This window comes from Salarias fasciatus, chromosome 7 (assembly GCF_902148845.1).
Source record: "Salarias fasciatus chromosome 7, fSalaFa1.1, whole genome shotgun sequence".
Taxonomy (NCBI): Eukaryota; Metazoa; Chordata; class Actinopteri; order Blenniiformes; family Blenniidae; genus Salarias; species Salarias fasciatus.
Genome location: NC_043751.1, coordinates 21,302,851 through 21,328,816, shown reverse-complemented (window position 1 = coordinate 21,328,816; position 25,966 = coordinate 21,302,851). Strand labels below are relative to the sequence as shown.

General features: G+C 43.3%; 2 protein-coding genes across 3 annotated transcripts; one reads left to right on the top strand and one right to left on the bottom strand.

The window, feature by feature from the left end:
- Positions 1 to 99: 99 nt before the first annotated feature.
- On the bottom strand, positions 100 to 18,439 carry gas2a (growth arrest-specific 2a). Of its 2 annotated transcripts, none has more exons than XM_030096799.1 (8): positions 18,352 to 18,439; positions 14,032 to 14,193; positions 11,805 to 11,938; positions 6,995 to 7,139; positions 5,778 to 5,841; positions 5,270 to 5,480; positions 5,082 to 5,189; positions 100 to 1,527 (listed from the first exon to the last, which is right to left on the bottom strand). In XM_030096799.1, exons 2-8 carry the CDS (start codon positions 14,174 to 14,176, stop codon positions 1,318 to 1,320), a joined length of 1,017 nt encoding a protein of 338 aa, XP_029952659.1. In that variant the 5' UTR covers positions 14,177 to 14,193; positions 18,352 to 18,439; the 3' UTR covers positions 100 to 1,317. The 2 variants fall into 2 exon arrangements, with proteins under 2 accessions (XP_029952659.1, XP_029952660.1); XM_030096800.1 differs by having other exon boundaries at positions 6,995 to 7,136.
- Positions 18,440 to 19,380: 941 nt separating this feature from the next.
- On the top strand, positions 19,381 to 22,006 carry fancf (FA complementation group F). The gene is made up of 2 exons (XM_030096798.1): positions 19,381 to 19,418; positions 19,513 to 22,006. The coding sequence occupies exon 2, from the start codon at positions 19,688 to 19,690 to the stop codon at positions 20,738 to 20,740; it is 1,053 nt and encodes a 350-aa protein (XP_029952658.1). The 5' UTR covers positions 19,381 to 19,418; positions 19,513 to 19,687; the 3' UTR covers positions 20,741 to 22,006.
- The last annotated feature ends 3,960 nt before the right edge of the window (positions 22,007 to 25,966 follow it).

The following is a 25,966-nucleotide window of genomic DNA, read 5'->3' as shown; positions in this document are numbered from 1 at the left end:
GTTATCTCACTTAAGGTTTCATGACATTTAAGAGGAAAGCTGTCACTTAAAAAAAGTAAAATGTCACATTTTGAGAATTTATTTAAAAATTGCATCTCAAAACAGCAACTGGATCCATTTACTCCACAAACAGGCTGATTGGCTGCTCGACACGTTTCGAAATCGGACTAATATTAATCCGTGTACAAAGTTGTACTTCAAAAAAAGTCATCTCTTAGTTACAAAAACATGAATCAACAAAACTAGAGATAGTCTTTTTCTTCTTCTCACATTTAAATGATTTCGCCGCCTCTAGAGGTCAGTCAGATATAACAAACAGCCTCAGATCTACTGCAGGCAGAAAAATGACAAGTCTTAAACAATAGGTGTGATTGTCTCTGCTCTCATGGTACAATATAAACGCATGAGCTATTCTAATAATGATACTGAATAATATGAATAATAGTATAGAAGAAGTGTTGCATAGAATTGAATATCAAAATGTAAACAATATTGCTTCATTTGGCAGCTCACTAAGAAATAACTGAAGAAGAAAGGGCCCTATGCTCACAATAAAGTCAGTTTTCGCTATAATTTTTATACAAACAGTATAATGGAGAGCTTGATGGGTTTTTACTGATCCTTCTCAGGTTGAGGCGGCGCCTTCTAGTGGCAATGATGCAACAAGGCATGACTATAAGTACATTTAAAATAGAGGGAGAATGTCTACTTTCTTATGTAAGCAAACACACACTACAAAATTAAAAAAAAAAAAAACATACATCTGGTGTTCAAAAACTCATTTCATAAAGGGACTACACTCTCAACAACTTGCTTATTTTCATTAAAAAAAAAAAAACAACAACATGTTTTCAACATATACAAAAGCAACCTGCAGGCCTGCTTGAGTTATAATGTGTGAGAAGAAATAAAAAATGATTGAGAGAATGCTTGCTAAGAAAATCTACATCCTTCGATTTCACACTGCAAACGCCTGCACACATTCTTCAACTGTTTATACTCCTGCAAAACTAAATATGAGTCAACATTAGGGGCATGTTGGTGTGAGTCCAGCCTCACGTCATCACAAAAGACACAAAATCGCCGATGCTGCACAGCCGAGTCTCCATGAATGCTTGGCTGTTATTTAATTTTTCTAAAGCAGGTGTGGGCAGACGACTTTCACAGAACCTGAACCACCTCGTGTCCCTCAGTCTTGCCGATATCTTTCAAACCCACTGATCTAATGAACCAGGTCACGCAGGACAGCCGCTTCCTCTTGCTTCGGCAGGTCGCCTGTATTTCATTCATCCTCTGTGTTTTCCAGTCCCCGCGTCTTCACTTCTTGCTGCGGTAGTGAGCCGCCACCACCAGGTAGCTGTCCGGGGTCAGGTCCTTGATGCTGGGGGACTTGCTGCCGACGGGCGACGTCTTGCCTTCCACCCGGGATATCTGGAGCATGCGGCACGGGTCGTGCTTCAGCAGGTAGCTCTCGAAGGTCTCCCAGCCTCCGCCGACTCGCACCATCACGTGCTTGTTGTGCAGCATCTGCAGAGGGAAATGAGATTACAGAGATCAGCTGGCGCGACGCGGGGAAGTCAAGAGGAGGCTTTGATCGCTGCTTCCCATCTGATCTACAGGAATAATGTCATTTCACTGATTGAGGCCTGCAGGTGAAGCTGGGTGAACAATTAAGAGGAGCTTTGATGTCAGACCGATGTGAGGGCCTCACGGTGGAGGACGTCCCTGGAGAGGAGCTTTCTGCTCCACCCAGCCTGTATGAGTGGCTGCAGACAGACTTCGATCCTAGACAGCAGTCCAGTTAGCTCCATGCTTACAGCCTTAATAGGAAAATAAATATTTCTGAATGAATTAAGAACACATTAGATAGATAGATAGATAGATAGATAGATAGATAGATAGATAGATAGATAGATAGATAGATAAGCTATTCTGCATGGGGCCATCAGAAGATAAAAACAGTGTTTGTACCAAACATTCCTGGAAATAAACTGAAGTCCAGCCCTGTCTGATGCACTGAAGAGCTGGAGCAATCTTCTCAGGCTCTTTTATCCCTAATTTGCAAAACTGAGGAATCTTAATGAATGAAAGGCAGCGTATGTGTGTTTTCGTTTCTTTTATTTTCTTGAAGCTTCAAATATTTCCAGCGGCCTCAACAGGGCACATTCTCAAGGCTGGCTACCATGGCAACATCTCCCATTAGCTATAGGGAAGAAAAGAAATAGAAGGATAGATTGAATGATCAGACACTTTCATTCCCAAGACGCCATGCACACTACGAAGGTTCATTTTATCAGCACATCTCTTCATTAGCGCACCATTACTGCTCTGTGGAATTCTGACTGCTTACATGAAGACCCAAAGTCAAAACAGTCTGAATCATAAAAAAAAAAGTAGAGTCATGACACTAAACATCTACAGGGAAACTCTCTGAGGAGATTGTCGCCTTGATGTGGTCAGTTATGAGGCTTTCCTGCGGGCATCATAACATACAACATTTATAAGCCTCTTTAAAGAATCAATGCGGAGGGCAGTGGCAGGGCAGCGCCTCCAATCAGCAGCTCCAGGCCTCGGGGCTTTGTGACCCTGGATTTAATGGACCTGCGCGCCGCAGAGGGGTTTCAATCACACCAGCTCTGGGATCAGACCCTTTCTGGAGTGAAGTCCTTCCTCAGCCGCCCAGAGAAGGGCAGAGGCCCGAGGCCGGGCCGGGACGAGGCTCCTCACAGACCCCGGGATGTTGGTCTGTCTGTGTTTGTGAAGCTACAAGCGGCTCATTATCCCGGGAGCCGAGAAGGTCAGTCCTCTCCGGCATCACAGCTGATTGTGAAGCGAGAATCCCATCGGCCGCAGTGTCACCGCTGTCCTCGCTCACAGCAGCTGCTTGCAGACTGCGGGGCGACCTTACTGTATTCATGCCTGCTCAGAGGAAGCAGCTGCTGGAGAGGAAAACCATGTGAGGAATTTTAATTAAAGCATCTCCACTGTGAAGAGAGCTGGCTCGGAGACAGAGGAGTGGAGCTTTAACGCTCGCTTTGTTTGGCCGGATCAAAAGCTGATTCTCACATGCTGTTTTCCAACCGTATTCAAGACAGCACGAGGCAGTGCACGTGTGTGTTTAAATTTATGTTTATTTAATGTTTGTAGTCTGGACATGAATGTAATTGCATCGTTTTAGAGGGGTTCTCGAGACTGGAGATGGAAAGATTGATAGAATAACGCATCTCTTGTTTCATTTTAATTTGTGATGTTGCTCTTATGGACTGAACTGTACTCATATTGGCAGCATAGTGGCGCATATGTTGTAGATAGATCGCAGTGGACCAACACTTCTCACCACTTGTCCTTGGTTGCTCAGCAACAAAACAAAGCCTGAAACATTCAGAAGAGGAAGATGCATGAAAGGATGGAAAATATTCGGATTTAAACCAAAGAATTCTCACTGAAAATGCTGTCATGTTACAAATATGAGTCTCAGTGTGTCACAAGCAGCTTTGTTCATTTTTTATTCGCCTCTGATGACTGACAGCTGATTCAGATTAAGACTCACTGACTGGATGCAATATGGTTTACCGACAGCAGAGGACATCCAAGAGTAGACTCTGTTGTTCACGTCTGCACATCCTAAACATACCATCAGCATGAATCACATTCTTGGAGGTGTGAATCCTGGTTGTGGGTTGCCAAGTAACCGGAATCCCAAGGGAACCGATGCTCCTTCTCTAATCTGTTAGCTTCCATTTATCCTCCTCCAATGCCTTCCACTCAAAGAAAGTGGAGTCACATTTCCTCTACCGAGAGATTTGTTGTGATTGTGAGGCACAGTTCATGCAAAATGCAGTTTGTTTTGAAGTAGAATATATTTCATTGTATAATAGCCAATAGTGTGACTGTCTGGGTGAAAATGCATCATTGTTAGAGGACCATTACCTGTAAATAGCTGCAGGTATCAGCATAATGTTGCACACTGATACTGGTTTTTACTTAACCAAAAAGCGGACTGAATACAACTACAATTCCAAAAAGGTTTGGACAATTTTGAGAATGAAAATGTAGTTAATTATCATTAAAACATCTGCATGTGGTCTATTTATTTCACTCACCAAAGAAAACCAGGAAAACCTGCCGAGCAGTAAGAGTCTGATACCAGACGTCCCCCAAAACACCAGAAACCGGTCCTCACACTGCTGAGAACAGGTTTTCATACTTAGGCGGCACATTCAGTCAAACTGACCTCAAGTGAGCCAAACCATTACAATGACAGCATAATGACCTTTAAATACAGACAAACTCCAGTCGTGTCCTGTGATGTTAGTTCAAAGAGCCATGACTGCGTTCTGAAAAAGCGAGTAGATATGAAGATATGTCACGACTTTAAAAAGCTTGAACCTGAAAACTTTAAAGAAAAAAAGTGACATTTTAATATGATGTTATTTCTTAAACTGGCTGACGGAGCGAAACACATTGAAATGTCCTCCCTCCAATGAACATATTTTATATTTGAATGGACTAAAAAACAACAGTTGACTCCACTTTGTGATTCATTTCGCGATGAGAAAGCATAAAAGCTCAGGTGGTTTCTGTATGTAAAGGTCCCTTTGTAAGGATCTAAAGCTGCTCTGCGAAAAAAACTAAATCCAATTCAACATGGACATCTTGTCCTTTCTTGCCAAATTATCCATACAGCGCAGATCCGTACATGTTATTTGGTACATTGTATAGGGACACACAGTTTTGCATTATAGGTTTCAAAACAACATTCAGAGACACTTTCAAAATAATCTTTTAGTTGATTACAGTCGCTTACTTTCCATTCTACATTTGTCACTTGTTTTTATCTGAACACCTTTCACAATCAAACTATTTGCAGTCATGTTGACTCCATAAAAAGACAAAGTTGGGTAAACTGAAAGAACCCATTCAGTTTGAAACCACAACAATACAATTTGACACAATGGAGTATGACACCACAGCACGCCATGCGGCACAATCTGATACAATAAGGCAGGGGGTAGAACAGGGGATAGCGTCAATATGACGCAATACAACATGATATATTCAGTTCAGTATTACATACTCACTCGTATAAAGAGCATCTTCTCCCCGACACGGTACCGACCCTGCGACTGTCTCTCCACACAGAACTTATTCAAGCACCGGCAGGGTGGGTCATCAGCGATATGTCGAACCTGCAGCACATTGAAACATGAACATATTAACCCCTCACGGGTGATTCACCTCTTGTGAACCTCAAGCACTCGTCGCTTACGGCATCATCCAGCAGCTTCCCCGTGCTTTTTTTACAGGAAGTCACTTTGGTGGGAGTCGGGGACGGTGAAGGAGACAGAGACGGAGACGAAGAGGGAGACGTGGGGGTGGGCTGAGCTGGGGATGGAGGTGAGGGAGGAGGTAGAGGAGCCTTCTCCTCTTGTTCAATCTCCCTCTCCAATTTTATAAGGCCGGGAGGCTCCACATTGTTGCTAGAAAAGGACACAAAGAGAAAGGTCACTCACGAGTGCAAATCCAGGAAAGTAATTACAAAACAGGACAAAGAAGTAGAGCGCTGCACAAAAACCCTCTCGTAGGTTCATAGTTTTTTATTTTTATTTTCACAAATAACGTGCAGAGAAGGACAATAATCAGTGTTTGGTGACTGGTTGCCTTCCAAACACATTTTTTGGGGTTATTCCAAACTTAGACGATGAACCACAGGTCTCCTGTGGATTCACGCTTTGTAAAGTCACTCTATAAAGGAAATATAAAGAGCAGACACGTACCGTGATGCGATGCGACCCAGCTCTAAGAGACAGAGGCACACCTCTCGAGGCTGCTTATGAAGAACTGCAAGCAGAGATCAAGAGCCAGCGGTGAGCGGCTGTAGTGAGACATCACACGTGGAACAAGACGATGACAGCAGATGAGTGAGCCACATGATGGTGAGATGCAGATAAACACAAAAAACTATCTTGTGAACTTCATGCATTCACACATTCCTCAATCCTGTTCATCCCAAGCCCAAAATGGAAATGAGTGTGAGCGTCGTTCAGACTTGGGATGTTGATTTCTCCTTTAATTTTAACTTGCCAAACATCAGATTGGAGAAGAAAGGGTGGGCACGAGATGTATGATAAATGTGACACAGCACACCATGCATTAAAGGAGAGGAGATTCACTACATGATAGCAAACCTGGTGTTGTTACATCTACTGCTGAACTGAAATATCTAATCAAAGACAGAAAGAAAGAAAGAAAATACATCCATCAGTTGCTTGGGGTTTATTCACAGCATTTTCTCATCGTCACACATTGACTGCATCTGGATCTCATTTGTTCAGTGTTGATATCTGGCTCGGCCTCCAGAAATGATGAGCATGCTTTCAACTGCTTGGCGATAGCTGACCGGCCTTGAGTCAGGAAATCATAGGAATGTGGAGTTATTTGAGGTATTTTATTTGCCCACACGGTCACATACAGTACATGAGAACGTAAGGACAAGCTCAGTGAAATATCATGAAGGAAACGTTTTAATAGATTAGAGAAAGGTGGACTCTTCATGAGGAAGAGAGAGAGAGAGAGAGAGAGAGAGAGAGTCATCCCAACTGAGCTGAGGAAGACATTTGCATAACATTGGCCCACTTTCTTCATGACTCACATCCTTCTATCTGTGCTCCCTTTTTGTTTTATTGAAGATATTTAATGTTGGAGCGCAGGATTCACGATCTGCTTCCTGTCAGGAGGAGCAGCTCCCAGCAGGCTGCTGTCCTCAGGGGCTTTGTGCAGACATCAAAGCAGGGCCTGGAGATTTGGGTGAACCTCAGAAGGAAGCAGTCCAACCTGTGCGATACCGTGCCTGCACAATCAGGCCATTCATAGGCGATAGAAATCTGAATCCACTGCCCGGGCGGTGCCACGGACAGCCAAGGGCCAACCAGGCTGTGTCTCTGCGAGGAAACCGACGCCCTACTTTTTTTTAATATTCTTGCAAGAGACTCACCTAAACCTTCTGATTCAAACAGACACGTTTCTCCAACTCCAGCCTCACGACACCAGGCCAGGAAGTTGGCTGTGTTGTCTCGTGCAAAGAAAGAGCCAGACGGAGCGCTCTGCCGACACGGTATCCTCCGATAGGGAATGCTCTGCTACAGACAGACAAAAGTTAGCTGACAAATATTATCTTCAGATGGAGAACAATCCCTGCTTTGCATTTAAGAGAGACTTGAACATGGACACAGATCCCAGGGAGTCAGGATGCTTATAGTCATAGAAAGTTGAATTTCACTCATTACCGCCTTTTGTGACTCGAGCTCCTTGCAGATGAGCATATTAATCATTAATATAAAAAAAAAACAGTTCAACTGCTAGTTCGATTTACCTAAAAATAAATACACAAATGTGTCCCCGAACACTTTTTTTTGGTGGTATTTCAATAATATGTAATGTGACTGTACAGCCACAGGCAGTGGCCAGCTAAACTCCCAATGATGACTCCCATCCTGGAGCCAGGCAGTTCCAGCTCCTGCCATCTGGACGGAGACGAGACTCTATAGGAACAGCTTTGTCCTGCTGCTGTTTCTCTTTTAAATAAGTCTCAGTGCACTTTACTTTTAGATCTTATTATTTAACCAAAGTCCAACCTAGCTGTACTTATTTATTGTCCCTTTGTGAGATACGTTCAACGGGTTTTTATATCGGCATTTCAGTGGTTCTTTGATTTGCTGTTTTTACTCTCCTGAGAATTTAAATGTGTGTGTGAATTGTCAGACACCTTCTCCTGCTACTGCAGAACAAATCTACCTTCAGGTACCAATAAAGCCTAATTAAACTTCTCCAAATTAATCAGTTGAATTGAGTTTTTGATATGAAGGGTCTTTTTTGTCTGCTTCCTTTTTGCTGGAGTCACAACAACAATTCACTGCAACTTGCTCTATCGACTCGGATAATTGCCAGATGCCCTGCCTACTGCAATCAACGTCCAAACCCAGTTTTTCCACAGTCAGTGTCAAGGCTTATTACACTGTGCTAAAAAAGACAGTGAACAATTAAGTCCCATACATATTAAAGGGCCTGAAATCCCCTTTCTTGGAAAAAATTCCAATGCCAATAGAACTTTATAAAGTCAAGCAATATAATATTAAATACTGAAACCACTTAGATTCCTAAAATATAAAAAGTCACGCTAGTTGTAAAGCTATAAAATTACATGACTCCAGCCTTGGTAGTCAACTATTGGGTGGACTCCCCCTTCTCAAAAAAACCAAAAAATGGATGAATAATTGTTGTTTATGGATCCTTTAAAATGAAATGGGATTTCAGCACTTGGTTTGAACATTGTTGTGATCAGTAGCAATAAACGTTTTGACAAAACAGAACAAATGTCACCCAGAGTGACTTTTCAGCCATCAGAGTTTCCATCAAAACATTTAGCCTCAACTATTTATCTACACCGGCGTCTGCTCCGTCTGCCAGGGAATCTGGTTTCGGCCCAGAACCGGGAGCATTTTCCACGCAGATCAATATGTGAGGTGACATGCGGGAAAACTGGGGCTTCTCTACCAGGCTTTCCATGATTTGGGATCAGATGACGTGCTTATGGGCTTCATCCCCCACACAGCCTTTTTGGGGGGGAGATTTATGCTCCTTGCTGCGGTTTTATACAGGATATGTGCGTCTGTGCTTTGAGAAAGGTGCAATGAGCTCATGCTGGAACTATGCAACCCTTTGTGGGTATTTTTCTTTTCAGCCCAGGCTCTCATTTTTATGTTTTTTTCAGGGCTCATTTGTGTCGCTGAATTACTTTGCATTCCTGGTGAAATTACATTGGCGACTGTGCCAGCGCTGTTTGATATAACAGTTACGGCGTCTCTTGCAGCTTGTGTGTGTGTGGTGGACTGTATTTTGTGTGTTTAACAAATGCAAAACAGGCAGATTACCTTTGGAAAACCTTATCTTGGAATCATGATCTATTCCTGTCATTACGCTATCTTCTGTTGCTTTTTTTGGGAGGGGAATACCTGTATACATGAAGGTTTAAATCAGATTAAACTCATCTGACTGCTTATAAACCGGCCAGTATCACTCCTGATATGCACCATACACCATGTGCTGAGTATAATAATTTAAAGACGTCATGCAGATTTAGTCATTTCTGAAGAGAGCTGCTGGCTCTGGCTTCTTCTTCTTCCTCTACAGTGGTGAAGTTATCTCCTGTTTAGACCCCACACTGAACCACTGTTGGTGGTGGTGGCTTCAGGAACCATCAACCTTGATTTGTATGAAGCTGTTTAGAAGATAGAGGGATGATCTTTGGTTAAAGTTGATCACAAAACACAAAAACTGTCTCTCATTATATTTCTAATGAAAGACAAACAGGTTGGGTAGGGGGTTCATTGATGAAATCACTGCAATACAAACACATTTCGTATATACAACGTTTGAGTGATGAGAAAGGGAAGCTGGAGAAACAAAAACATACTTCAGATAATGCGTCGTGTGTTTATTCTATGTATTTCTTAAAAACAGGACTTGACCATTTTTTCATTTGATAGATCTTTTCATGTAACTCTGGCAGTAACCAAGCACATTCCCAGAGGTGGAAGTTATGGATGTATTATGAAATATACTTCAAAAAGTACTTTTATTTATATTTAAGAACAATTTGCATCATGTAACCTTCTTAACTACTTCATAAGTCACAACTGAGTGCATCCACAATATGAATTATCATGAAGATCATTTTTGCAGCCAACAAGTTCAGAAATCAGAGGAAAAAAGAAAAGTCCCACTTAATACATTTCTTACCAAAACAAACTTACATTGTGAAATTTCTATATATTCCATTATTTGTCTGAGTTGTTTTATAAAGTTAAAAACACTGCTTGAAAATATCCAGGAATTAAAAAGTAGTTTGTTCACAGCAGTCCTTTTACTTGTATTTGAGCACAAATGAAGTAACGCAACAGTAAAAGCAGTTGAGCACAAATTCTCGCAAACATTTGATCTTTTTCTTTTTAATTTCACTGACAAATTTGCTGAGCTCACTGCACTGAACTGAACACAGGACAGTGTTATGAGAATAAAAGAAACATGATCTTTTGTAGATAATGATTGATGTGAACAGAAACGGGAAGACGCTGAGCAGACAGCGACTTCGGAGTGATTTATTGTTTTTCTCTGCAGCTATCGGTTTCAGTAGTCTCACTAGACGCCACATCAACTTATCACGATGCTTCACCACACAGACACAAGTTCGCTTTCGAGTGATAAAATATTACAGTAAACAACCACAACCTTCAAAGTGCCGCGCTTATCTGAGGGAGCCATCAAATGAAAATCAGGCTGTCCGTTATGGAAAACAGGATTAAATTCATTTTTCACAGCTCATTAAACCGAAAGGGTTGAAAGTGAAAGTTTGTATAAAACAGCAATAAATTATGACTCCTTCACAGCATCGTGATGCATCCTAGTCGGACATCAAAGCTGGAGCTGCTGAACTGCCTCTGCACTCCTCCACACTCTCTCTCCCTTTCCCTGCGTCGGTCCACACAATCAATAGTCTATTCTATTTCAGCAGCTCCTGCGCCGTCCCACGGTCATTGACCTCAAGTATTTCCTCACATCTGTGCTGCTGCTTTGCTCGTCCTGAGATCAGGAGACCCTCCGTCATCGGCACAGCGATGCCTCAGTGCAAACATCAACAAGCCTCCCTGCAGGCCCAACAAAAGAGTCTTTCGCTTCCCGGCAGAAACACGACCGAGTCGGAGGAACCGTATCATCCAACTGAACCGCTGACGTCAGGATGTGTTGGTACGATTTTACAGGTTCATCATTTGTGGTAATACAAGAAAGATATTGTGAATTTTTCTTCTATTATGACTGAAGACAACAAACGTGTCCAAAACTGATGTTAACAAAACTAGATGGATTTGCAATCTGGTGTTTTGCTTTCTCAGCAAATATACATTTGAACTGAGTTACATCACACGTAATCACTTTAAAGGTTTAGTAAAGTTAATTAAACTTGTGGCCCACAAAAATTGGATTTTCATGTAATTCTCACAGGGGATGTGCGGCCCCATCAGTTAACGTGTTCTTGCTGGCCTTATTCTTTCTTTCCTTGCCACTGAAGGCTGCAGGATCCCATCCCCCTCCTCGCTCTTTGTGCGATCCTTTTGAAAATTGTCCAGTTTTTTGGCAAAGTAGGAACTCATGGGTGCTGCTCGTCCCGTAAAACCAGTCAACAAGTCAGATATATAGGCAGGATGGACGTTTAACACACACGCTTTACCTTTTTTTAAGTTTCCAGAGTGTCTCAGACTCTCAGTTGCTTTCCAAATGCCGTGATATCAAAATATCCTTCAGATGTTTCAATAAAAAAGTGTGCTGATGTGTTTTTATTGATCTGCTTACAGGGAAACATAATATCACGGTAGAGCAGTCTGTGGCCTCAGAGAGAATCAATCAAGGCTCGATAGTGTTTTCATGAAGTCGCTCGGTCTCGACAGATGACAGAAAAACACTTGCGTTTAAACGGTAATTTATGTGGCAATGAATAAAAATGATTTCAAATGCGAATTTGAGCTGGGGACCTGTTAAAGTAGTTGAGTCCAAAATGATTGTCAGTCGATCAGGTCTAATAAGTCACAGCCCAAATGACGTTTTCCCGCTCAGAAACAATCCTCTGTGAAATCACTCAAGCTGAAAGTTAGTCTGGGAACACTTTCAGCCACGGTTTAGCTTCCAGATTAATGTTTTCACTGTAACCTGTATCATGCCAGACTGCCGCAATCGTCCCGATTTGTCCGTACCTTGCTGCTGCTGCCAGCGGCGGGCAGGTCTCCATCGCTCTGCCTGAACTTCTCCTGCAGCGTCTCAGCCAGCTGGCACAACAGGAAGCCATTGTCTAACCGGTCCATGAAGCTCTCAGCAGTGATTTCCAGACCTGAGCAGGGGGACACATAAAGACAGGAGACAGCCCACGACATAAATCCATCATAAAATGCTCATTAAAAAATATAGAAAGTATAAGGGGAATAAAATTTTATCCTCAGTCTACTCCCAGTTGAGGCTGAACTCTGTGCGGTGTTGTTCCCTCTCAGAAACCACTTCTTATGACAGACCCTCGACTTCACAACCCTGAAGAAGCCAACTGAGGAAATGTTGCAGCAGGATTTTGGAGGATCTGTGCGGGGATTTCCTGGTGGTGGAGCACAGGATGGCAGAGACGAGGAGTAGAGGGCACAAGCGTCTGCGCGTGATAAGGCCTCTGTGCCCTGCACCGCTGCAGATACGCTGGTGATCAACATGTGGTGTTCAGTTGACTGACTTCCAGAGGACCATTCTTTCATAGTTAGATCATTGTGAAATAGGAGGTGGTGGCAGGGGGGTGTCTGTGGAAAGAAACTGGAGAGATTTTTTTTTTTCTTCATCCCCCTTTCTGTGTCTTATAGGAGGAGGGGTATGGGGGTTCACTGTTTAATGAGTTCCAAATGTTGCATTTGAGCCCAGAAAAAGAGAGATTGAAATCTTGAGAAATACTCAGAGAGTTTCTCGTTTTATGCGCGCAGTCTACCCTGCGAAGCTCGCCTCGCTCTGTGTGGAAAAAATACATTCCACAGCTCTCTAATAGACACATTCAAACTGTCAGTCCCTCAATCCCTTCAGCTGCAGGTCTCAACTCTGCTGAAATGCATGTTCCAGTCCATCAGTGAGCCACACCGATTCCTCCCACCTGAAGCACTTCAGAACCCTCTTTCTATCTTTTAAACACAGTCAGTAAACACAACTAGAATCAGTTCAGCGCAGCCTCTGAGGTCTTCGCATCCTGGATCAGCCGCCACAGAAAAGCAGAGGTTTCTGGCTCGGCCGAATCCAGAGCAAACACACAGCCCGCAGGGATAACAGGGAGGACACCGGTGTTGTTTTAAGCGCTCCGCACACAAACAGGAGTCAGTTTCGGCAGCTTAAGTGGCTTCCAGTTGGTTTTAAATGAACATTAGTCTGTAACCCTGAGAAACCCTGCTTCCTAAACACACAAAAACACAAGCTACATTTCAAGAAGTGTCACTACCTTCTTCCTAAGGTCTATAATCTTTAAGAAATCTTCAACTAGTGTTTAAGATGACACAGTTAAAAGCTGCATGAAATGGTAACACCATAACTTTTGACAGCAATGATTTGGCGATCAATAAAATTAGAGAAGAAATGAAAAAAAATGATATAGCTTTAGTGGGCTCATGACTTTTAGATGCCCATGAAAGCAGTTGTAGAGTTGCAGGGCTGCTGTCTCTGTTGGACCTGCTGACTGAATCAACCAACAAATCTTTATCTTTAGCATTACTTGAATCTGGTATAAATAAATGAAAAAAAAAAAAATGCACGGTTCCTAATTCCTTTACTGATTTCAGATCAGAACACTTCTCACGTTAGTTTTGCTGAAGACGCACACAGATCAGTTTGTTTTATTTTGCAGCTGCATCCAGCACAGCGCTGACGCTGCAGTCGCTCCTTATGCTCCACCGCTGGCTCTGCATTATTCAAGTGAGGCTAATGATGATCATTACTCACTTAAGGTAAATCTATGGGAGAATGTGGAAACACTGAAACTGCTTCACACACTCTGGTGACTTTAAAATAGTTTTGTAATGAGATTCGGTCTGATTCCAGTCGTCTGCAGAAGTGTTCGGATCAGCATCACCACTTCAATTAGAGTCAGACTCAAGGAAAGGAAGTCTTCTATTTTAGACACAACAGTGTGTCAGCATCTGCATATTGTATATTGAGAGTTCCCCCCACCATAAAGGGCACACTTCTGAGACATTAATAATTAATGATCTGGTTCCCAACGAGGACTCCGGGTCTCCCTTGGAGGGTAAAGATCACACAGGGCCCCCGAGGCTTTGGCTGCTTTGAGGCTGTACGAATCTGATTTACACGTGCAAATGAAAACGATAATAAAACATTGAAAATTACTGATGGGCGCCCATCCTCTGTGTGTGTGTGTGTGTGTGTGTGTTGTTTATGAATGTGTCATACCAAGCATATTATTGAGCCACAGGGCGAGGTCTTCCTTCATCGGCAGCAGGCTGGCTTCATGGCGGCTGGAGAGCCACTGGTGGTACTGCTGCATGTCCGTCAGACCGGGGCCGCTGGGCGGTCTGGGGCTCAGAGCACTGCACATGGTCCCTTATTGACGGCCTGCAGGCAGAAAAACAGACAGACAGAGTTATTATGCACATGTGTCATCTTAATCTGGATTAATACTGAAGTTGTGTGGCTAATAGAACACAGTTGATTAATGTGATAATAAATAATTGAGCATGAAGACATTTTCGTTTCACATTTTCAAGAACATTATTTACTTTATACAGACCTTAAACACATTGCATATATTGCAAGTTGTTTTGTGTATCGGATTTTGTCTGAGAATAAATGTGTTTAGTATACCTGCATTGCATGCATATGAAACACTACAGTGCTTACAAAATGGGGACAGCAACTGGTCATTATTATCCGCTGGCATCTTTTTTCTATAAATATGTACAGAATAGATACTGATTTGACAAACTGTTATTTTCATGCTTCAGATTATCTTTGACTCACAGCCTTAAACACAAACATTCAGGTAACAATGAAGTAAAACAAAGAAAAGTTTCTGATACTCATAGATAAATGTCTGAGAGATGGAAAATGATCAGTTGATCACAGTATGATGCATAATCTATGTGGACTTTAGGGTGATTGTGTAAAGATCATTGTGAAGGACGTTTGAAGTATAACAGTGTAAATCTTTCATGAAAACGGAAACACGCTCATCGACAGCCACGTCACATGATGCTGTTGAGTTGAAAGTTGTGATTTAGTTTCCATTTTCTCAAGAGACATAGGAGCAGGATCAAACCAATTCAGAAGAGAAGTGATGAGGCTCTTTGTCCCCGTCTCGGTGTGGATTACATCCCACCTGATGACACTAGACAACGCCGTTTGTGTCCACGTCTCCAGAGAACAACAGACACTTTTATCTGCCCATGCAGACCCACACAGTGGGACTTTTATTCAACAAACAGCAGACACAAAACAAAGAGCTCCTTCAGAATACTCTGCCCACCGCAGTGTAGTCTATTACAGTCTACTGCTTTACATTACAGCCTGATGGATCGATTGCATTCGACATCGATGTTTAAAGTGATATTTAACAGCCGTGCACTTCCTGCAAAGTGAAGTCATTGAGTAAAAGGAGACGCTTCTCACAGCCTTTTCCAATATCATACAAGGTTGTGCCAGGCATTTACTTATTGAGTTATAATTTGAAAATCTTTCACATTTCAGTCCGCTGCCACTCCATTAAAGGATTTGCTGCGGAGAGGAGTGACTGATCGACAAACCAACTGGGCAACACATGTGAGACCTGAGCAGAGTAACAATGCAGCACCAACAGCTCTGGAACTCATATCTACTCTTCATGTGCTGCGGTTACACGGCCTTGGTGAGATTACATGATGAAGACAGTCGGGATATAAGTGCAGAGAGCAGAGATGGTGGTATAACAAGGACAGAAATTAACTTATTATTCTGTTTAATGACTGAAAAAGCTGGCATGCACTGTGAAATGTAGTTAGTTTAGATTTTTTTTATTTTTTTACCTGATGTTAAGAATACGGTTTAGGTTATGAAAACTAAATCCAACAAAGTACAAGTAATGTTGAATCACTTCAGCAAACTGCTCTTTCAATAATATTTCATATTAGTAGAATTGTTGTTAAACTTTATATTTCATGCGCTCAACTATTAAGGTGACTAAATCTTTTTCAAGTACAGCAAACTTTTTAAAATCAAATTTTAAAATCACACTCACTACAACAGACTGGAAGTCCGTCAGAATGAGGCTTGAAATGTACTGAATAGCAGTAAAACAGAAAAATGTAAATTATGTTTTGGAACGTTTCAGACTCAAAGACCCCGTGAACAACTTCTGAAGGGATATTTGATTCCATATGTTTACATATTTCTGGGGAGAGCCTTCTAAAGTATAACGACATGTTCCAGATTTCATCAAGACTTCCAGTAACCGAACACACTAAATGTGCTTTTCGAAATTTCACCAGTCCAAACCAATATGTGCTGCCTGTGCTGATGTTGGCGCAAAGAAAACAGCAAAGCAACATGCATTTCTGTTGTATGCAAGCTTTTGAAAACTGCTTCAAATCCAGATATTTGCCACCATTTTACAAGAAAAGAACAGAAGGAAATCTGATGTGAAAATATTGCAATACTGAATAAATGACATAATTATTTGGCACACATCAAGAGGAAATGAACAGAAGTACAAAACGTAAACTGTGTCACTTTTTTCATGGAGGATTTTCTGCCTGACACACTGTGATGCTTCACTTTGAACACAGCAGGCAAATACCAAGGATATTTGATGCAAATTGCAAGAAAAGTTTATTCAAACAAGCTACTGATTGATGGCTGAAAACTGAGGGAGGGTAGCACAATGTGAGGAATCCGGCCTTTAAAAGGCTGAAACATAACAAGGTCTCCGCAGCGTCGGCCGGCCATGTAACAGAATCACACCGTGCTGCAAAAATCTGAATATCGGGACCTTCATGTCCGTCAAGGTCGTCTTATCTTCATGAAAGACAGGTATGTGCTATGCACTGTGCACACACGCACACACGCACGCACGCACGCACACACACACACACACACACACACACACACACAAACACACGACTCTGAGGCTCAGCAATAACATGCAGGTGCTACATTCACACATCCACAGTGATGACGACTGACGGACAGAACAAGGGCACTAGGACAATGTCTGACCCTCTCATACAAGCTTATTCGGCGGCGCAATGGAAACATGGGTATTTCACAAAAACACACAGTTAAAATCTGTGTATTCATTTTGATTTCAGTGTTTCTAAATGCAAAGAGAAATCTCCAAACTTGTGATTTTTATTATTCAAGGAGAACCTGAAGTATTCTGCATAAAAGCAATGAATAAAAGAGTTTCCATATTTCATCACTACTATTTTCCTGTTGGCTTGTTCGAAGGGATCAGGCAAGTCGGGAATAAACATGCTTGTTGAATTTCCTTCCCTTTTTCTCAGGAAACATCCAGCTGTAGTTAAACATACCTGCTCCCTCTCACCATACTGTAGCCTGACCTTTTCAACTTCGGGCACAAACTCGGCCAACATCTTTTTGCTCGGCTGCATATACTCTAAAGTCATTTTGTGAATCATACTGAGAATCTGCTCATAACATCCTGGAATTAAACCGAGATAGCGTTTCTAGCCTAAAGGTATTCAAATAATCAGTGCTATAAATATACCTTTTCTCAGTCTGACGGGCCTCATGACTGCAGTAAAGCATCCTAACATGCCACGGTTGGCTGCAGATTGCTCCAGGAAACAAGTATGGATGGGAACTTGACTGCTGAATCACATCAATTAGAAAATACAAGAGTGGCTCTGTGCTGCAAACCGCCACCTTCATGTCCTCCTCCTCCACAAAAGTGAACTCATCTTGGAATGTATTTGTTCATTAAAAAGAAAAACACTACATGTCTGACATAAAGTCACTGTCCTGCTGTTGTGTTGTGAATGAGAGTTGTAGTCAGTATGCAATATATCAGCAGCAGCTGCAGTCAGCAAAGCACAAAGTCCACAGCAGTAAATAAACCAAATAATATCACATATGACCAAACACAGACCTCTAAAAACAGTTTCTTTGCATAATTACAATATCCACTCACATCTTTAGACATCAGTGGAGCGCATAAATGTAGACCAGATGAAGTAACTTTTTAATATTATGGGTTATACTCAGGCCTATATATTCCCAACAGTTAACCACCATTTCAGGAATAACAACATGCCATGAAAACAGACACACTGGGTTGTTTTAATAGACTTATAAAACAATTTGCAACATATTCTAATTTGCAATATGATTTGAATATTTCTTCCTTGCAGGTAAATAAATAAAAATCGCTTCAACAGTTTAACAACATGTAAACAAGACGAAGGAAGGCTGTCTGAGAAGGAAGGCTGTCTGAGGAGTTCTGATTGAAATGGAGCTGAGTATCAATGGATTCAAACCAGGGAACTGGAACAGAGCTGCTACTGAGGCAAAGATGCATCTGAGTGAGTGAAAATGTCGTGAGATGAAGTGAAGAGTAAACTTTTCCTGCAAAGCAGAGAGAAGGTCAAAGAACTTCAAAAAGTCCCTTCATGTGCAGAAAGACAACCAAAAGGCCAGCATGCATGATAACCTCAAGAAAGTCAAACACCAGCGAACACGATCCTGAACGGGAGAAGCTCCGTGTGTGTGCTCTCTGCTCACCCTGAGGGTTCAGCTCGTTTCTGCGCACCTTCCTCTGGCTGCCGCTTCTCATGCTTCAGTCCGCGGCGCACCGACGCACAGGTCAGCCTCCGAAACACTGAGCAGCCCGGAGCGGGGAGGTGGATCCCTCAGAGAGGGAGAGAGTGAGAGAGAGAGAGAGAGAGAGAGAGAGAGAGAGAGAGAGAGAGAGAGAGAGAGAGAGAGAGAGAGAGAGAGAGAGAGAGAGAGAGAGAGAGAGAGAGAGAGAGAGAGAGAGAGAGAGAGAGAGAGAGAGAGAGTGTTCTGGCTGCACACACACTCACATACACACCCACACATACACACACACACTGGCAGTACGCAGCTGAAGCAGCTGAAGAAGAAGAAGAGGAAGAAAATGATCATCATGATGGTGACAAAACAGAAGTTTGGTCCTTTGTGCAGTCAGTGCTTCATTCCTCTCACTGTTAATCCACTTTTATGTTTCTTAACCACCCAAAAAAATGTGCTCTGAAATACTTAAGATGTTATTGAGTTTGAAAAAAAACCGGCAGCGTGCCTATGTAATACGATCCTTGTGAACAGCTCATATCCTTGTGGAACAGGATACACTGCTGTGCTGCACTCATGTGAATATAGAGGCATCATCGTTTGTTAAAATTCATATTTTTTTAAGTTATTCTGTTATATTCCCACAAAGGAACGTTAAATGTTCAATTTTCAAATAATATACATGTTTCATCTAATAAAAACGTCTCTTAGATTACATATATGATTCAGAGGTCAGATACTAGTTTATTATTAGGGTGCAGATGTTTTAATCCTGAAATTCTGATGTTAGAAGTGAAGAACAACGCTGTCTTTTCAGCAGAAAAGAGGTAAATGGAGATTTACTGAATAATCAATTGCATGTGCAGCCCAGACAGGTGAAAAAATAAAAGGAAAAAGTTTTTTCTCACGTGCGCCCCCTGATCTGATTCACGCGTCATTGTTGTGGTTGGAGGAACGAGCTGCGCATGCGCGGTGCGCAGCGTCAGCAGCGGCGGGACCGCGGGAGACAGGAAGCCAGAGAAAACTGCAGAAAACAAGTGAGTCTGCTCAAAAACACTGACTGTATCTGTGGCAACGTGATGTTATCCGCACGTCCGCGCTGATTTAAATTCAATATTGTGTCTGTTAAAGGGATATTCGGGCTCAACACGCGACCGGAAGCCTGGAATTGTCCCGGTATTTCGCCGACCTGGACCGCTCTCCTGATGTTTACACCGGTTCTCTGGCTGCACGTGATGAGCCGGTGTGTGTGTTGAAGCTGTGTCTTCCCTCCTGAGCGGTGTGTGTGTGTGTGTGTGTGTGTCACATGGAGGCGGTGCTGAAGAACCTGGCTCACACGGCGGAGCTGCTGGCCGTGGCGGCTCACAGCGACGTGGTGCGGCAGTGGGACCGGCTGACCGTGTCCAGAGCCTTCCACTGGGCCCGCTACTGCGAGCTCCTCTTCTCCAGGTTCCACACCAACCCCGCCATCAGGAGGGCGATGGAGCAGCAGCTGCAGCTCACCGGGGAGAGTCTGCGAGCTGCCATCCCGGCTCACACCGAGCTGTCCTTCCTCGACCTGCCCCGCTGCCAGCACCTGTTGCTGGTCGGGTTGCTGAATAACCCAGAACTGCCCTGCTCCATCTTGAAGGTCCTGTTTGACCCTGCAGGTCCCTCAGATGCCACGCCCGGGGAGTATGAGGATGTCACCGGCCTCTGCAGCAGCATCATTCAGTGCAGATCAGCCTGCAAAGTCCTGAGTGCTGTGGCATGCCGGTCCGCTCTCGGTGCTGATGCTGAGGTGCAGGGCGGGATGCTGATGGAGAGGCTGGACGCCCTGCTGAGCCGGGGCAGTGACAATCGCAGAGCCGAGCAGTTTCTAGGCTCTGTCCTTCAGGGTTTCGGAGCAGCGGAGCAGCAATTCTGTCTGGTCATCTCTGCTGCTCTGCTGACGAGGACAAACTCCGCTGCACAAACTGCTTCACAGGATTTTCTCCTGAACTGGCTGCAGAGCGAGCACAGTGTGCTGCATCGCATGTGTTCCACTCTTCCCGCCGCGCTGCTTGCAGACCTGGCAAAAGAACACCAGAAGTTTAGCAGTGCGTACTTCGATGTCCTTAAAACCTGGGCCTCGGGCATGGAGTACGACATAAATGATGGCGAATGGGTTCAAACCAGCACAAACTGCACAGTAACATTTCAGAAACTGACGGAGCACTTCTCCGCCTTGTTGGAGTCCACTCCTTCTGTGAAGACGAATACAGAAAACAAACTGCATGCTTTGAAGGTTTCAGATGGAGACTTTGATGTCAGGGGTCTCAGTGTGTGGGGAGACCTCCTGTTAGCTTTAAACAAAGTGACTGCCGGCCTTCAAAGTTAGAAAATTAAAAACTTAAAGCAGTACTCACAGAGACAGACGGCTGTGACTGATGAATCTCCATCAGTTGTTCGCTCACACTCAGGTTATGTTTGCTTCTGTTCAAACAATAGCAGTCGAATACAGAAATGTAAACAAACAAACTTCCATTAAAGACTTGTGTAGTCAGGACAGTATCATAATTTTATCGTGTTACTGAAACCCGGCTTCATATCAGAATTGGTACCAAAGCCTTTTACACTCTCTGCAGTATCTTTTGTTGTGAAAACTTGTAATGAAATGTGCAATTTTTTTTTCAAAGGTATGAACAAGAACTGCAAGTCAGAGGGAGAGAGAATTTTATTAAATTATAGCCTTTAAGACTTGATGCAAGTGCATCTGGGAAAACATGAAAAAGTTAATTGTCTTGTCATTTATTTGGAAACATAACCTACATTAAAACATTTCAGTTGTTTATCGTAAGGCCAAATCGGTGGTGTAGTGGTTAGCACTGGCCTCGGAGCAAGAATATGTCCTGTTTGAGTCCGGGGTGGGCTTGTTGGCCCTTTCCGTGTATAATTTTTATGCTCTTGAAAAGGCTTCAAAAAGTAGTAAATGCAAATTATAGCACAGTTTCACTATCAGATTATTGGAAAAATAAATGTTTTCCTTTTTTTTTTTTTTTGAGCTACACTTGAATCCACCCTGTTCAAAAACTTTGAAGCATACAGTTCTGTGAGTTTCATACTTATTTCTGTTGTCAGATATCCAAGATATTGGAGCATTCCTCTATGCTGTAATAACATTGTGGGACATTGGGACGCAGTATGTTATGCTGTATTTGTTCCTTCTGTTTTCTCATGAGAACATTTAATATCAACGAGGTGGACGTTGCAAACTTTGAACAGACTTTGAATGAATTTACAACAGTAGAGATATTTAACAGAGAGTGATTTATAATCACATTCACCTCTGTGTTTGAAGCTTGAATACTGTTACATGTACAGTGAAGACTGTTCTAATTTATTTATTTGTTTCATTTCAACAAGAACTTTCCCCTGCAAGAGAAATCAGTGTTTGTCATTGTGGCTGTTAGAATTAAAATATGTCGCACCAGACTCATTCTTTCACACTGTTAAAACTTGGTGAAACATTTGCTGTGTGATGCTGGAACGAGTTGATTTTTTTAGTCAGTAAAGTTGGATATTTATTGAACTGCACATCTTGCAGGGTTTGGACAGATGGCTGCTTCACATGCTGTGTGTAGGCAGCAGCAGCACGTGATCACAGTGAAATAAACTGGAAAAAAGAAATTGTCAGACAGTGAATAGTTTGTTGTATCAATGGCTCTATGGAGGTTTGGGTTTTATTTGTCGTCAATGATACCATTCTCCTCCCAAAATAATAGAAATGTGTCGTTTAAAATGGTCACTTAGTTTTAATCAGTTTCTGATAAACTATGTTAGAGAAAAAATACTTTTTAATGCTGATAATATATATTTTTTTGTGTGTAAAATGAAAATGATTTCTCAGTTTCTCTCACGCCATCTGTCAGTGAAGCCTCCCGCAGCCCTCCATCCAAACCTATAAATTTAGATTGGCTCGCTGCCAGACATGTGACTCGACTGCCAGTTCTCACATCTACGTCTTTGCCCGTGTGTCTGAGCTCCTCTGCGGCGAGGGATCAATTAGTCAGATCGGGGTGTCTTCAATCGGGTCCTCCACAATAGGCGCCGTGTGACATAACGCTGTCAGACAGCGGATTAGAGACCGGCCGCCGTGTGTGCGGGGGGAACACCAGCACGGCCACGGCTCGTTTAACACACCGCGAAAGCAATTCACGTAGGGACAGATAAGGGTCACTGAGTAAAGGGCAGCATGTACACAACCAATTTATTCCCCGTCGATGAAGAGCATATGCATCAAACTGGATGGGAGCCAACCATCAGTGACCTAATCCAGTGTTATGAATATATCTGAATAACTGGAGGCTGCTTAATTTCAAACATACATGCAGTGTTTTGATTTGTTGTCAATAAATAAGAAACATATTGTCCCATATTGTAATGGAGGATGGAGCACATCCGTGTGTGTGTGTGTGTGTGTGTGTGTCCTCTGGGAGTTTCCACAAACACATTTTCTTTTATGGATTCAGTGGTTCTCGCTCTTGTTCAGACACATCACTGGCAGAGGTGGGGGACAGCCGTGCTGATGACTCAGATGTGTTGCTGTGTGACTTTCAAGAAGCCCACAAGATAGGCCACGTTTTCACTTTTATTTTTAAAAGAATCACTTTTAAAACCAGTCAGGGGAAGAAAAAAAGAAAGCACCGTGTTATTTGAAGAAATGCAGAGGAGCCGTCTCTTTTATTTTGACATGAAATCACTCCATCAGTACACCTTCTGGACTGCTGCAGCCAATTCTGGGTCACAGGGTCCTTTCCCAGCTGGTAGGGCAAACTAGGAGCACATCCTGGACAGGTCAGCAGTCCTTCACAGGGCAAACACAGATTAACTGTCAAACAAAGATTCAGAATCACCTATTAACCTACAACACGTGTGTTTAGATAGTGGGAGAAAATGATGACTATGCATAGAAAAGGCCCTTAAATAATATTGTCAGAAGGCAAGACTGCAAATCACCAAGCATAGAAAAATAACATAATATTCTCATAATGAAGAAAATCCAGGCAGCATTGTTCCAAAGAGTGAAGATACTGTGCTTTGTGTCTTTAATCAAATATTTTTCTTGAGCGAAGTAACAGCAGGTTTGAATGTTAAGTTCCAGCAGAAGCCCCCTCTCCCATCTCATCCCTCCTTCCTTTCATATTGCACCCGGCGTCACATTGTTCTCAGCCAGTGTGTGGTAACAAACTGCAGTGAGACGTGCTGAGGGGGCCGCTGCTGCGCCGCGCCTCGGAAAGGGTCATGAAGGATAACATTCATTAAAACTCAGACCCAGCCACCATCTGGCAGTGTGAATAGGGAGTCCTTGGAGGAGGAGGGTGCAGGAGGGGTAGATCCCTCCCTCGACACGTGCCTAAGCCGCCAGAGCTTGGCTCTTGTGGGTGACGGATCAGAGAGGCGGGGGCAGCCCCTCTCCGCACACCTGAGGCCCACCCGGAGCAGGCTGGTGATCACCGCATGAAATCACCATTCAGGCAGCGAGGGCTTTGTTTCAGTGACGCTCTGTAAATTCATGATGCCGCAGCTTCTTTTTAGGGAGGAATTTTCATCGTCCTGTAAATGACGGCTGATAAAAATCGGCACCGTCAGATGCTCCGGTGTGGCGCTGATGCAGAAACAGAACAGCAGGGTTTCACTTGTGAAGACATGTTGGGAGGAAGGAAAGGTGGAGGCGCAGTGATTAATGGGTGAACAAGTTAACCGTCGCTCAGGAAACACATTTAAATTGGCTTTGTTTCAAGAAATAAAGCTTGTTTTAGATTTTTAGCTGCCTCAGCATTCTCCATTCAGTTCAATTGAAAATGCTTTGAGATAGAACTTTTTTAAGATCATTTAGACTTCATGCAATAAAAAAACAAGGGACAGATGATACAGAAGTGGCTTTTGGAAATAGTCTAGAAATATAAAAGTAGCTCAAACTTGAGCCTTGCTTTCCAACAGGTGAAAGAGAAAATGAACTGGAGGGCCAAATAGGTGGGAAAAAATTGTCACTATCTGCAAATGTTATCATTTTCATCTCTGTTCCTGTCAGATCTGAGCTGATGCTTGTCTGCACTGACAGTATCATGTGATTTCCTACCATCCTTTGTGTGTGATACCCTACCAGCATGTATGAAGCTGTCACCCTGATCCGATATGGGGGAGGGGGAGTGGATTGACTCGTGATAAATCATTTCAGATGAAACAGTAGGAAACTGGTTCTGTGCAGGAAAACCAATTGAATCCATCCTGCTCTCTCTTCTCATTCAGCTCTGCACCCAGATATACGACGCGTCTGAGAACGTCACCTCTTTGCGACTTCGCTCTGTTTCCCGGCCTCATGGGTGAGGGAAAGTGGTGAAAGCACACACCTCTTTGTGCTGACTGACGGACTCGTCAAGTCACAAGTCGATTTGGAAATGCTGCAATCATCCTTAAATAAGTAATTTCAGGTTGTGTTGCACTGGAGGATGAAGGATAACTTCTAATTCAGTGCAAAACCAATTTGGTTCTGGCAGGCTCTCCATTAATAAAGCAATTAACAGGGGACAAGAAGGAGGTGTGTGTAAATCCAATTGCCCCCAGGCGGTGTAATGTCACGCTGGAGGGTGTCATAAAACAGTAATTACTCCGACACTGCTTTGAAATTTGGGGCTGTAATTACTTGATCTTTGAGCGTGCGAGGGAGTTGAATAAAAGAATATTGAGGCGGCAGTGTGGAAATACTGCCGTGGATATTTCAGTCTGAGGACGAGACGGAGGAGGGAGGGACCAGGAGGATGATTGCATGCAGGCAGGGTCCCAGGAGAGGCGTGCAACCCCGTCATCAAACACTCATTCGGGCCGGGCCTCATCCTATTACAGTCCCCCAGGAGCCACACTGCACCTGCCCCACAGACTGACGAGGACTCAGTGCCGCGCCGCTCGCTCTCTGGATTACACAACCACACCAACATCACTGACTAAGCTTGAGATGCTGCACGCATCTGGAAAAAAAAAAAAAAAGGATGATGGAGGCAGCACATGACTGCTGGGAGATTTTTTTTTTTCCACCAATGAATGAATTGTAGGCGCCATGATTTCACCCAATTACTGGGCATCCTGTTGGAGGCGCGTCACCGGTGTAACAGCCGTGACCACTCCGGCTGGTTAGGCTTGAGAAAACATGTTCCACGTGAGCGGTGACACAATTGTGTTTTCTGTCAAATTAACATGAGCCCCGGGTGGCAGGCGGGCAGTGGCGAGCGTTAATGGCTTCCCCTCCTCAGCTGGGCGGATAATCAGGGGCAGAAACTGAGATTTATTGTCAGTGTTACACCTCTGCTGCTCGCGGGGGAGGATGCAGACACGGAGCCGCTTTCTGTGATCGGACCATCAGTCAACGCAGCGAAAGACTACTGTAGTCAGACTGTCCATCATGTACATAAAAACCAGCAGTCGACGCGTGAACGCCCACCCCCATCAGCTCCAGGCCTGCCCATCATTCCTTCATTCAGATTGGGAGGGGAGATGGAAACGTTTGAGTTTTCTAAAGAATGCAGAGTTTCTTTCAGCGCGGATTCCCGCTGCACGGCGGAAAAACCGT